The 14,173-nt window shown below is 45.4% G+C and overlaps 2 protein-coding genes across 2 annotated transcripts; one reads left to right on the top strand and one right to left on the bottom strand.

Moving 5' to 3' along the window:
• Window positions 1-713: 713 nt before the first annotated feature.
• Window positions 714-4,614, bottom strand: NDUFB8 (NADH:ubiquinone oxidoreductase subunit B8). The gene is made up of 5 exons (XM_027460776.3): window positions 4,442-4,614; window positions 4,177-4,303; window positions 3,586-3,685; window positions 1,601-1,756; window positions 714-936 (listed from the first exon to the last, which is right to left on the bottom strand). Exons 1-5 carry the CDS (start codon window positions 4,533-4,535, stop codon window positions 844-846), a joined length of 570 nt encoding a protein of 189 aa, XP_027316577.1. The 5' UTR covers window positions 4,536-4,614; the 3' UTR covers window positions 714-843.
• Window positions 4,615-4,746: 132 nt separating this feature from the next.
• HIF1AN (hypoxia inducible factor 1 subunit alpha inhibitor) lies at window positions 4,747-13,452 on the top strand. The gene is made up of 8 exons (XM_027460775.3): window positions 4,747-4,948; window positions 5,819-6,069; window positions 6,822-6,970; window positions 8,684-8,829; window positions 9,327-9,433; window positions 9,825-9,888; window positions 10,112-10,222; window positions 11,019-13,452. Exons 1-8 carry the CDS (start codon window positions 4,775-4,777, stop codon window positions 11,061-11,063), a joined length of 1,047 nt encoding a protein of 348 aa, XP_027316576.3. The 5' UTR covers window positions 4,747-4,774; the 3' UTR covers window positions 11,064-13,452.
• The last annotated feature ends 721 nt before the right edge of the window (window positions 13,453-14,173 follow it).

Below are 14,173 nucleotides of genomic sequence, written 5' to 3'. Positions count from 1 at the left end.
TGTAATTCCCTTTAAATAATGTAATTCCCTTAAAGCACCGAACTGAGTCACGGCAGGGCGGTGGTAGCAAAGCACGGCGTGGGGTTTATAGGAAGCACTCCAGGACCCTAGCCTGCTGTGATCAGCTGCTCCTGTAGCCAAAGAGGCACAGCAACAGGGGAACTGAATTTTCACCATAAATCGGTTCTGAAGGTATCGCCCCCTTCAGCAACAGAAGGGGAAAGCTTATGGAAAAGGAAGGGAAAACAAAATAATCTAGAATGGAAAACAAAATAATCTAGGAGCTTGATCAAACGGAACTATGCATAGCTTTCGCAACCAAGCTGCAGATAAAGCTGTGGGAGGCTGTGGTCTGCAGCCAGAGAGGCGCGCTCGGTGGGTCAGGCTAACCCTAAACCTGGTGGCAGAGCTCAGGTCACGTAGCAGCCAACTGCGGCATCAGTGCTCGTGGACCTCTGTCACTTCACGTGATGTGATTGCACTGTAGTTCAATTCTGAGCTGCACCTGCAGTAACCCACTTCATAACAGGCAACGCCTCCTGCATAAACAGGCTTAGCAAAGGGTAGTTTTTGCATGAGGTAAGTAAATGTGGCAGCAGTCCTGGGACTGCTCCCAGAACTTAGCCCCACGTAACAGCCTGTCTAGAAAAATGACAGGCATCATTTAATTTTATCGCTCAACCTACTCAAATTGATAAAAGACAACTAGCACAACAGGTATTATTGATATATTTCACTGCAGTTAGTGGTCAAACGTTGAACAACCATTACTGTATGTTACAGTGAACACTAAAGATGCCACGCCCTGCAGAGCTGATGCAGGAGAAACACTTCCAGCAGCTTTCAGATTTCATAGTGTGTCACCACCGGTGCCTCTTTATTGGGGTCTCCTCCTCTCTCCAGATACAGGTCATTGAAGGGATACTGCTTCGGTCCCTTTAAAAGCAGAAACATATCAGCAAATATATGACATTCAAACAAGCAACTAAAGGGGTAAGGAGAAAACGTCTCATCCAGATCCCACCACTCTCCCCTGCTTCCTCCCTTACCTCCCCCCAAAAAGGCTTGTCAGTTACAACTTAAATTCATATTTAAGTGCTTCGGTATGAACATTCCAGACTTTCCTTGTACTCTAACATTCAAACTTTTTTTTTGTATAAATCCATGTCCTTTATCAGAAACATCAAACATTTGATCAACCAACTGCTCATCTCTATATGTTCAGACTTATTTATCAAAAGTATTCCAAATGATGCAGATCATGCCATAACTTAAACATAGGGCAAAAGAAGAGGAAAAAACATCTCATGCGTGCACACACACACACACACACACACATAGAGCAGAATGCCCAGACCAAAGGAAGGATCCTGTAAGAAAATTAAGAAATAGTTCCCCAAGAATGGGAACTGCTCACTGAGACAATCTGTGAGCTGAGCCAAACCAGCTAACAGAATAATTCAGATTGAAAGAGGCCTCCCCGGCTGCCAGCAGGGTTTCACACTCACACTCACTCAGCTTCAGCAAAAACTCCCTTCTGGCCGTCAACAGTGACAAGCAAGAGCTACTGTTCCGCCCTTTACCCTAGGGTGTAACTCACCACAGGCCTGTAAGATGGGTAGAACTCTCCAATGCCAAACATGATCAGCATGGTACTCAAAAACACAAGGAAGTGTTTGCGCATAGTATGCCATGGAATTTGAGTGGGGGATGTATCAAAACGGTTCCGAATATACATGTCGAAGTCCCAGTGCATCTAAAGAACAAAGGAAAAAGACTACACATTTACCAGCAATACTCAAGCTGCTCTTACCTAGGAGAGAAGGATTTACAGCATTGTCATGCACAAAACTGCCAGAAGCTATGCTTCATGTTTCACAGAGGCAATAAGTCACCTATAGTCACGGCAAGTTGTTGATTACAGTAGAAGTCAAGACTCCAAATACCTTGTTTATACCAGGCAAGCATGCTTAATTATAACATACCAGCACCTTTTATTTATCTGCATAATCACTCCACCTTAGATTTGCTCCCCAGTGCTGCTGAGAAGGCATGGCAGAAATTGGCCATGTCCATCTGTTTATGGAAGATCAGTCACACACCTCAGCAGAAGTAGCACTTATTTCAAACAAAGAAGCAACTACCTGCCATTTGGAAGCTGGCTTCTCAAAACAGGCAGAGCACCTGCTGCTGCCGCTCCATGACAAGAGCAGGGGCAGCAGCAAGATAATGCCCTTCTTAACTGAAACAGAAGGGCATTCAAGCTTCTGCCTCAAAACATACATAGGGAAGTCCTAAGCACGTTCTGCCTTGTCTCCTTATTATGGGAATTTATTTATTTTGGGAAGCAAAGAATTCATTAATTTGCAGCTCAGGTACCTCTAAATTCCCCACTTTTAAATTTTCATACACAGCCGTTTTGCTATCAACCCCAGAGAGCCAGACAACAGAATTCAGCTGCCTAAACAGAAGCATCTGCCAACACCTACAATGCACCAGTATATTCCACTAGGCCCCCAGCTGCTGACCCCACATGGAAATTTCAGACCACCTCAGGTATGCAAAAGGCACTAAAATCTGAGATTAAGCAACTGAATCCTGTCCTGAGCATTATGGTACCATCCCTAAAATGCAATGAGGTATTAAGGACAACGTATGGGCAGGAGGCCTTGTTTTCAAGCACTTGTTCAAACCTAAATTACAGCTATGAATTATAAGCAAGAGTCAGTTCTTACAAGTAAAGATCTTATCCCACCTCAAGGGCCCAAGTAACTATACAAGCATTCCTGTACCAAGCAACACAGAATCACTGCAAGGTCTTTCATGTAATTGCTTCTGCAGTCATTGCAACATAGACTTTAAATTTTACTGTGGTGCACACGAAAGGGTGCTCTTGCATGCTTATACTATGACAGATGACATACACGTGCTTACATAATCTCTAATTCTAACAAAAAGCATTCAAGTTAATTACCAAGTTCAGTTATCACTGCTAGATCTCAGTCCTTCACAGAAAGACCACGTATTAACTGAAAGTTACCCCTGACACGGATCTTGAAGAATTTAGATTTTGCAAGTTGATGTAGATGTTCTGTCTGTCCATTTCTTTTAAAGCTGCCTTGCACACTTTCTTCAGAGAAAGCCTCCTTATTTCTATTCTATCCCAAAAGAATTCTGGAGTAATAAAACAGCAATATCTGCTTCCATTGGACTAGAAGGACCTCTACACAAATGAGGGCTTCCTAGCTAGATGAACCTGAACTAAGTTCTGATACCAAGACAGATCAGGCAAAGAAAATGGAGAAGCCTTTCCCATTGCTGCAACAAAAGTTTAATTTGTAAAGTTATTCTTACAGGTAATGAGATGTTAACATTCCTCAGCACTTCCGCAGCAATTGTTTAGTCTGATGACCACAGCCTAAATTCACTTCTAATTGACTGTCCCTGTTTTGTGCATAGGCAACACACCCCTGCACTCGAGGATGCAACTGGACAAAGAATTACAAAGAAAGCACTAAGGAGACATGTGTTAGTATTTAGTGACAGTAGCATTAACGGCATGAAAACTGCTGCTGGCATTCTTACCGGCTCTCCCCAGTTATGCCTTATATCTGGCTGGTCCCACTGGTACCAGGGGTCTCTCTCATGAGCAGAGCGTTTAGGGAGCATGGGATAGTCACCATACCTGTGACAAACCGGTGCACAGGAGACAATCAGCCAAGAGAACTGCATTAAATTTTGATATACATTGTATAAGATGCTATAAAATAGGTAAGAACACTTTCTACAGGTCCTGAACTATGCATATACTTTTTTTTTTTTTAAAGTACTCACGTGCAACTTGCACAATAATCACCTTGATAGGAGTTACTATAACAAATAGCGTACCTCAAGGTGTGCTTGTCAGGCTATGGTACATGGAAAAAAAATGTAAACTTCACTGAAATACAGAATCCTTCTTGCCTGCTATTTTACTAGTTTGAATATTTCCCAGAATTTAAGCTTCTGAAATAATTATTCCATAAATTGAATTTACAGAGTTTATCCCTCTCATTACAACAGCATTTATGTGTTCTTTCTGAGCCGTAAGCTCACAGCACGGCATCCAGCAGTACACAACAGCGCAGACTTTGAGGCCGCTGCAGCCCCGGGGGCACAAAACTCCCCCAAGCTCACCCTAAGCCGTCGTCGGGGTAGGGCTGGTAGTCCTCCACCCTCATGTTGTACTTCTTGGCAGCGGCTGCCCGCTCCTCCGGCGTCCGCGGGTAGGGCCCAGGCAGCATCTCCGAGGTCAGCCCCGAGGCTGCGGGACAGCACCGAGGCAGGGTGGGCGCGAGCCGAGCTGTGGGGCCGCGCTGCCCTCCCAGCCCCACGCCAGCACCCCGCAGCCCTCAGGGACCCCTCCCGCCTCCCCGCGGCCCCCCCCCGAGCTCTCCCGTACCCGCCCGGGCTCCCAGAGGCGCCGCCACCCGCAGCGCCCGCAGCCGAGCGGCCGCCCGCTGCCAGAGGACACCGCCGAGCCCGGCCGCCGCCATCGCCCCTCCTCCCAGCGCGCAGGCGCCAACGACGGCGGCCGGCGGGGCCAGAAAGGCTCGGGGCAGCGTTAGCGCCAGCCCGGCCCGGCCCTGCCCGCCTGGGGTCGCTGCCCGCCGCCGCCGCCGCTCCCTCCGCCCGTCTCCATGGTGCCCCTGCTCTCGCTTCCGGCGTTGCTAGGGGCGGGCGACTTCCGCTTCCGGCGGCCGTCCACTTCCGGGTTTCCCGGTGGGAGGCGGCGATGGCGGCGGCCTCGTCCTCCTCCTCCTCCTCCTCGGCGGCGGGGTGCCGGGAGGGCCCGGCCGCGGGGCCCGGCTGGAGCGAGGCCCAGCTCCGCCGCTACTCCTTCGAGACGCGGCCCATCCCGCGCCTCAGCCACAGCGACCCCCGCGCCGAGGAGCTCATCGAGAACGAGGTGCGGCGGGGCCCGGCCCGGCCCCCCCAGCTGTGGCGAGCGCTCGCCGCCGCTTCGGGCCGCTTTGGGCCGTGAGAGCCGCGGGGAGCGCGCGCTTCGCGTTGTTTTCTCTCCGGGGGGGAGTCGCGGAGACGTCTGCGCTTTTTGAACTGAGAGCGGCCACGGATGTGGAGTTTGTGTTGCTGCGCTTCTGGTGGGGTTCTGGAGGACGAGCGCGCTCTGGTTTTGGTGAAATTACCAGGTTTCGGGGAGACAAACCTGCAAGAAGGGAGGTTGCGTGTGCATAGCCTGGGAGCAGAGCAGCTGTTGTTCTTATTTACGTCTCAGTGTTTACACACGAGGAGGCAGGTGGCTACCTTTGTATAAAAAAAAGTGGTTCATTTCTAGCGTAAGAGGATGAGATAATGTAAGCGTTTGGATGGCTGTGGGTTATCTGTGATTCTGTAGGAACACAGATGAGCGCTGTCTCCTTTTCCATCTTCAAAAACATCTTTTTTCCAACATTTACCACTTAGTAGCTGGAAGCGACCGAGGAGAACTTACTGTGTCTCCTCGCTACATGGCAGGACCAAGCAGCGCTAAAACGGTTCCCAGCTGGTGTTTACCTAACCTTGCGTGTCAGAGATCAGCCAAGTAGGTAGCGGAACCTGTCCCATTGCTACTAGGAGCCTGCTGCAGGAACAGGCCACCACTCTCTTAAAACTTACTATCATATTTTGCATTTGTCTGTATGGATAAAGGATCTCATCACAATAAACACCTTTTCCAGTTGCCCACGTTCAAAGGGAATTTGTGGGGTTGCCGTAACAAATGCGATCATTCTTGAGTTCAAAAGGTCCTTGAATCGATAAACTTCCTGTTTTTCTCCAGGAGCCAGTGGTGCTGACAGATACAAATCTGGTTTATCCTGCTCTCAAATGGGACCTGGACTACCTCCAGGAAAACATTGGCAATGGGGACTTCTCAGTGTACAGTGCCAGCACACACAAGTTTTTGTACTATGATGAGAAGAAGATGGCCAATTTTAAGAATTTCAAACCCAAGTCAAGCAGGGAAGAGATGAAGTTTGCAGAATTTGTGGACAGACTCCAGGAAATACAACAAAAAGGGAGCGCTGAGAGGTAAGTGGTATGTGGAAGTCTCTCAGTTTCTGCAGGTCTGTGCACTGGGTATGTTTCTCTTCAGCGAGTGTTGATTATTAAAACCTCTCAAACTTTTCATTTCTGTAGGCTTTTCCTGCATAGCTGCTACAGCTGTTACCTGATTAAAGAAAGCCATGCACTTAAACCATCAAACTGTTCAAACTGTATGTCTATAGAGATTCTTTCTTCTCTGTCCGTGGCAGGGTTTGGATAGAGAAGGCACTACACCTCACTTGGTTTGGGCAGACTGTGCTATTGGTAGAGGAGCTTAGTTGCAGATAGGCAGGATGGATGGAAATGTGCTCTTTTTCCTCTCGGCCCTCACAAGCTTGTAGTAGATGAGGTAACTCATTGCAGGTGACTAGAAGTGGTGACATTTATCTGGGGACCATTTGTGAGTGTTTTTGATACTTGATAGTGGCCAGTCTGGTAAGGGCTTCCTCCTCTTGCATGGTGAGGTGGTGTTCTTGATCTAAAATTCTATTTTTTTCCCCAGTGATTGTTCATGCAGAGTTGTGTTCTATTCCATTTTGTACCAGAGAATCACTTGGTAAAGTGTGTGGACTTCTGGAAGCTCTTCCCTTCCACAACTGTTTATGGTGCTGATAGAACAGAATCTCTAGAAGTTCTCTCTCTGTTTTTAAAGTCTTTCTGAAGAGATGCAGAGATGCGTCTTTATGTTTATTACAATGCTTAACATTTGATTCTTGTCTTCCTCTGGGAAAATACAGGCTATATCTGCAGCAAACCCTGAATGACACAGTTGGAAGGAAGATTGTAGTGGATTTCCTTGGCTTCAACTGGAACTGGATTAACAAACAGCAAGGGAAACGTGGCTGGGGTCAACTGACTTCTAACTTGCTTTTGATTGGCATGGAAGGTAAGTGGCTTCCTGTGATTGGAGAAGGGGAGAAAGTTTGTCTTTCAAGTTGATTTTGCACTAGTCTCTAAATGTTCCTTCGAACCAAGCAGTTTAAAGCTTTTGGCTGGAAGGGGACTGTTGTCACAACTCTACACGTGTTATAGAGAAGAAAAACCCCAAAGGAATAGCCTGCTTGCTGAGAATGCCTGGAGGTCATCTCCTGCTCCTGGAAAGGCTCTGTGTGATGCTCTCAGGGCTGGGTTTTCAGTGATTGCTGATCATACTTTGAGACCTCTTTGTTGGTTGGACACTTCAGATAAGGTAGATTTTAAATGCCTGGAATCAGAGTTTACAAGTTGAGCAAAGTTAGCCTTCTGGGCCTTTCTTAGGAGTGACCAATCCACCCCAAAGAGATTTTCTCCACAGGAGGAAATGTTGATTCTTCTACGAGGTATTTGTTCTAATTTGAGTTGGTGCACCATGGTAAAAAGGAATTCTCTTTCAATTAAGAACTGAATAGAGGGCACTGGAGAACTTGAAGATGGATAAACCCTAATATAACTAGATAAAGTTCCAAATCCGCGTGGAGACTCGCTCGTAGGCAGGTGCATTGGGAGATGGAGGTACTACTGCACTTGACAAGGAGAACATTCCAGTAGAAAGTAATCTCAACCATTGGGCCAGGAATGCACACAGTTCTGTGGAGTGGACTGGCCTGGAATCAATGTGGTTATCATATCTGTATGTCCAATTATAATTACTCTGCAATTCATGGCTGCTCAGTTCTGACTGCAGGTATTTTTTCCCCTCTGCATTCAGTCATATTCAACTTACAGCAGTTTGTCTTTGCTATGTGCCTTTGTAGCTGAGAAGAGAGAACGTCATATGAAAGAACTGCATCAGCACTTCCATGTAGGTCATAATATGATCAACAAAAATCCTATTATCAGCAGATTCTGCATAAAAAAAGGGATTGATGTGAACCAGTGTGTACTAGTAAAAAGGAATGTCTCCATGGGAGCATGTGATTGTGTGATCTACTTAATGACCCTATGGGTTTAACTGTTATCTTAATTCTAAAACATATCTTAATTTGAAACCACTAAAAAAAAAAGTCAAAAGAGCAATATCTGAATTGGCAAACAGCCTGAAAACACGAGAGGGGTGTGAAATGACTCGCTGTATTTTAAGATTTGATTAAACTTAACGTCTAGTGGTGATAGTCAAGCTTCATAATCAGTGCCTTAGGCTGAGCAGGGGCAGTTGTGTTATGAAGCTGCAATGACTAGGAGATTTGTTTACTCATTTTTTTTGCAAAGCTACTAGGACATTTTTCAAAATCAGACTATTAGACTCCTCTAGACTAATAATAATTTTATAAAGTCCATTCCACAGCTTGTCAGCTAAACATTGTTTTATGAAAAAACTTCCCGTCAACATTTGCCATCTGCTGTTCATGGAGACAAGCTGGAAATCCTAGTCCTGCAGAGCACAAGTTGCTGAATATGGATTTAGAATGGCAATCGTTAAGTGGGGTAGCAAATGCTCAATAAAGGCTGACTGATGCCATGTTCAGTTTGTGACATTTCTGGGGTCATTTTCATTGCTTAGTTTTCTTGATATATGGAAGTGTATTTACTGTCTTCACTCTAGCAAGGAATATAACTTGCTTCAGTCTCTTATAACTGCTTGAGCGTCTTGTTTTGATTATCCTCTGCCCTTTCCATGTAGGGAACGTGACGCCAGCTCATTATGACGAGCAGCAGAACTTCTTCGCTCAGATTAAGGGTTACAAGAGGTGTATCCTTTTCCCTCCTGATCAGTTTGAATGCCTTTACCCTTATCCTGTGCACCATCCATGTGACAGACAGAGCCAGGTGAGAGTAGCAGATTTGTTCTCTGCTTCATCGGGGAAACAAGGGCATTTATGAAGATGCTAGGTGGGGAAGAAGCTGTACTAGAATTAAAGCTGCATACCACTTCTGAACTTTGGCAACACCTGAGTTCAAATCTGTTAACATTGAGAATAGATGGAAGAACTGGAGGAGTTTCTGTTTGTGTCAGTTCCTAACTTGTGAGCATTAGGATTATAAACGTCTCTCACTGATAACAAAACTGGTCTGCAGCTGCTGCTTCCTTTGTTCTGGTTCATTGATTGTTTGGTCAAAGACAGATTTGCTTGTAGACAAATTTCAGGACTCCTTTTGAGGTGGTGGCATTTCTAGAATACTGCAGGAGCTTGCTATGGAATTAAGACAAATGGGGATGTAAAAACCATAAAGGAAAGATCAGAAGGATTTCATACTGACACCTAATAGGAGAACTTTAATTGCAGGAAGTGTTTCCTGAGTTTCTTACTCTTTTCTCGTGTTAGGTGGACTTTGACAATCCCGACTATGAGAAGTTTCCAAACTTCCGGAGCGTGGTTGGCTATGAGACAGTGGTGGGTCCGGGGGATGTGCTATACATACCTATGTACTGGTAAGAATGATGACGGGAACTGTGCTGTGACCAGCAAACAGAGGTTTAACAGAGGTTCTTCTCTTTAAACTCTTGCTATGTCTCTTAAGAAAATTTTGTTTTGCTGTTCCAGCAAGTATGATGTTTTCTGTGATAACTTGGGCCAATGTGCTTCAAACGTTAGGATGGGAATGGTAATTCTCACACATTGTTGTGTGTGTTCTCTACTAACATATGCAAGAAAAGGATCTGTATTTAAATAAGGAGACTTCATCAAAAGTTCTGTGGTCTTTGTGGTGGATGTATAGGGCCAGGATTGTCCAATGCAGTTTGAACACATGAAGTTTGCCAAATACTTGCCTATAAGCTGTAGCAATAGTTTCTGATTCTTTTTCCTGCTGTCCCTGTGCAGGTGGCACCACATTGAGTCTCTCCTGAATGGCGGGATTACCATCACTGTGAACTTCTGGTACAAGGTGAGTGCAAGCTTGGGTAGATCTGTTCCAGTGGACTTCTTAAAATAGAGCTGCATTGGCGTGTGTTGTCATTGCAGTAACTTAACTGTGCCAAATCCTGTGCTTGAAAGTTTAAAACTACTTTCTGTATTTCTTGTGGTGTGCAAAGAGCTGGGTGTCTGGGAGAAGGTAGAATAATCTGTCAATTCAGTAAGCATGCAATGAGTTGCTTTTGGTATTTCAGGGTGCCCCAACCCCAAAGAGAATTGAATATCCATTAAAGGCTCATCAGAAAGTGGCGATAATGAGGAACATCGAGAAGATGTTGGGAGAAGCATTAGGAAATCCACAAGAGGTACAAAAGAACTAAATAGTTGTTGCTGTTGAAATGCTTGTAGGTTCATGCAAAACTCAAGATGTCTGCTTATTTGGCTCTGCAGGCATTGTCACAGCATGGGTAGGAGAAAGCAGCATTCCTCTACTAAAATACTAATTCCTCTATTAAAATACTAATACATGCTTTTGAAGTTCTCATGTTATGCTGGAAGTGGAAATATTGGATGTGAATGGAAATACTTTTTTAGTTTGTATCCCTTACCACTGTGCAGGAACTATTCTTTAGTTCAATAGCATGAGGGTCATGGCTTTCCTCTGCGGTTATCTTACCACCACAGCATGTTAAAGTTTTTCCCTTCGGGCAATGCTGAGAAATAGGAGTGGTCTTGGCCAGAAACAAAACCTTACAAAACTGCCAGTACTAACCTTCATTCCAGGTGACCTCAAAGACTGGAGAGGATTCATTGGGTAAGAGTATTCCTTCTCTGACCTGCGAAAATCAACTGATGTCTTTTAATAGCATCTACTGAGAAATAAATCTATGGTGAGAAGTGAAAACGCTTCAAACCAATGCTACGCACGCGATGCTTGCTGTCAACTAAAATTTGAGTGTTGACTGAGAACTCTGGGTGCCCTAGGGTGTTACCTAGAAGATACTTAGAAACTGATTCAGTGTACCTTAGGATCAGTTTGCATGCTGACATCCTTTGCCCTGGGCCATTCAGCTCGTAAGCTGTCTTGATGTGGGAGAAGCGGGCTGTGGCAATTGCCACTTGTAACTGTTCTGGCTAACTGTATGTTTTTGCTTTGAACAGGTGGGTCCCTTGTTGAATATGATGATTAAAGGACGGTATGACTAATGCCTGGCTGCCCCGGGTGACTGATGTTGGAGCTGCTTTGTTCACAAGCAACGGAAGATTCTGAGCGCTAGTATTGCACGCAGCACTTAACAGACTGATGGGTTTCCTGGCCCATCCCTGTCCCTGCCCCACTACAACAAAGGGGGCTACTGGAACTGCAAAACCATTAGTACCCCATTCATCCTTCACTGTCATCTAACAACCTCCCAAGAATGAGTCTGCACTTATTGGAAGCTGGATTCATGCTCACTAACTTGTTTTTTTCCCCTTCCTCTGCCCTGTTTGCCACAACAAGGAGCACGGCTTCTGGCACTCGGGTGTGTTGCTTCAGGATTTTCAGGCATTTGAAGAAGAGCTTGGAGGGGAACTGGGATTGATCTTGTTTCCTCAGCCTCATGAGGTTTGGACCTCCTGGCTGCGTTTATATGTTGGTGCCTGCAGTGGATATAAGATGGGAAGTCGTAGGTTTCACAGTTCTCTGTTATTAGAGGACCTAGCCATGCTCAACTCTGGCACCTTTTTCTATAGTGGAAATGAAACTGTGAGCTGGCCTGTGCATGATGAGCAACTGGACAAATGATTTGATTTCTTCAATGCAAGACTTTCACGCTTGGGACTTTGCACAGGGTAGAGAGAGAGAAGTGAATTCATCTAGTATGTGAGCACCAGATCCCGTGCTCTCCAAATGTCTGTGTTGTAGGAGACTAGATAAACCTCCTTCATTCTGACAGCAGTTTTGGGGAGTGAGGGCTTCTCTCCTACTCTTGTGGAGCTGTAGTGTGGTTAAAAGGGGATGAAGCATTATGAAGGGAGATGCATAAATGCCAGGCCAAATTTCAAGTCTTCAATGACTAAGCCACATCTTTTAAATAAAAAAAAAAAAAAGTAAATAAATCTCTAGGGGCACAGAGAGAGACCGTCAACACAACGTCAGACAGGTACAGAGCCTCCCTTCTTCCCACCAGGGGTGCTGGCTCCTCAGACTAACGTGGGAAGTGCCCTTTTTACTGAAACTGCAAGAACTCGAGTGTGTGTGGCTGCGCACACGTGCGCATGTTTGTGTGATGTTGTATGACTCCTGTCCATCAGTTTAATCCATGACTGTGTGTGGTTCCTTTCCTTGTACAGTCACTTGAAAGAGGTCAGGGCTTTCTGTTTTAATGTGGTTAAGTTTATCTTGATCCTTCTTGTGTTCTGGGGCTTGACGTGGCAGGCTGGGAAGTGGCAAGACCAGGGCACAGGAACAAGAGGAGCTTCTGGTTGAGTCCTTGGCAATCATCCTAAAAAATTATTTTGCTTTCTTCCACCTCTGCCACTAGAAGCCTTAAGCTCATATGGAGGCTGGCTTTTTATTCCCATGGTCCACTGCACTGTTCTTCCTGGTTTGGGGCAGAGTAGTGGACTTGTATATTGGATGCAGTTGTAATGGGTCCCAAGAGCTAGAGGTGGGAGAAGGTGTTGTATTTTATTGCAGAGAATAGCAAATGTTCTATTGAGACTTCCCATTATTTTCCTTTTTTTTTCTGACATAGTATTCTGATAAGTGTTGAGAAGATGGTGCTCAAGAAGTGCTCTGCCTTTGGCTTCAGGCTCCATCTTTTTCTGGGACAGCTCATGTGCCTCTTGCTGTGAGCTTCTCTTGCGCAAAGGTGAAGGACTTCTTGAACACGAAGTCCTGGGGGATAGTTTTATGGCTGCTTACAGGTCAGAACAAATTAAGTGTAATTGGCAGCTACAGGGCCCTTGATTAAGAAATATGTCCATGTCACCGAGTAGTCTGACTGCCGTGTTATTTGTTGCAGACTATCCAGAGCTGTGGTTAGACAGCTCTGGTGTACGAAGGGTACTCAGCTGGATGCTTATCAACACTCAGCCTTTGGGCATGTGGGGAAGAAAGTTAGACTGCTGACTGGCCAAAAGCAAGACCTTCCCAGGAATCCTGGGCATATGTGCGGTCTCTGGCCTTGGTTGAAAGATGTTCAAATGAAATCCCATCTCTGTGCTATTTATTCAGCACAGTAGTCTCCAGTGCTACTTGTTAGGCACCATCAACTCTTGAAGCTCAGGGTGGGAGTTCACGTCCCATGTGGAGAGAGAATGGTACTTACAGAACTTTAGGATCCTTTTTATCTTTATTTGCCAAAGGTCTAACTTTTTAAGTGAACAGTTTTTGCTGCACTTGACTTCGTGAAAGCTCATTTACAATGCACTGATGGACTGACTCTCCCCTTCCGTTTTCACCTTGTGCTTTCAATGCCCCTTGCCATGGTATTGGGAAGCTGTGTGTGTTCTCTGCTAGGGGTGTGTGTGTGCAGGGGGTGGGGTGTGACAAACACACGGTACCTTCTGAAGTGTAGTTCTTAAATACAACCAATGTTGAACAACAGAACTGTGTGGCTTCTGTTTTGTGAGTGGCTGTATAGGAGAGCTGTATAAGGAGACGTTTGTATGGAGATACTTCTCAGCCTAACTTCACTTTGTTATTCGCTGTCGAAGGCTGCTGGTCTCCAAAGCTGTCTTCAAAACAGCAATACCAACTGCTTTACTGTGTCTTTGAGATTTTTTTTTTCCCCATACTACTCCCATCATCCTGAAAAGAAAGCTGGGAATAAAATGACATCTTTGAACTTTGTAAATGACAAATGTTAGGGGAAGGAACAAATTTCCCATCCTTACTGATTTGAATGCTGTCACTATGCTCTGGTCGCTGATGAAACCAATGGAGCAATCTACATTGTCAGGTCTATTGAGTTCTATCCGTTTTTACTCCTTTGGAACATCTTGTCCTCTGTTTGATCCTTTATCTAATTCATGCTTTATTCAAGGTGATTTTGGTGGGAGGCTTCCTGTTTGTGTACCTCTGCTCCCTGGTAGCAGCCTTGGGTGGTGGAGTCCTCTCTACCAACCAAAGGCATAGATCATGTTATGCTGGTGATAACTACAGCAATTTTAGTATCTAACCATCAGTGAAACATCGTTGGCAAAATCAGCACAAATTTCTAATGTGTAGTAAAATGGGGAGAAGTTGAACAGAGGATAAGGATGTTGGGGGTGGTGGTGAGACAGAGACAGCTGTCTGACCGTGGGGTACCGTGATTGGCAGTCTCCTC

Source organism: Anas platyrhynchos, chromosome 6, assembly GCF_047663525.1.
Source record: "Anas platyrhynchos isolate ZD024472 breed Pekin duck chromosome 6, IASCAAS_PekinDuck_T2T, whole genome shotgun sequence".
NCBI lineage: Eukaryota > Metazoa > Chordata > Aves > Anseriformes > Anatidae > Anas > Anas platyrhynchos.
Note: the sequence above shows the minus strand (reverse complement) of the source record. Positions and strands in the feature narration are given on the sequence as shown.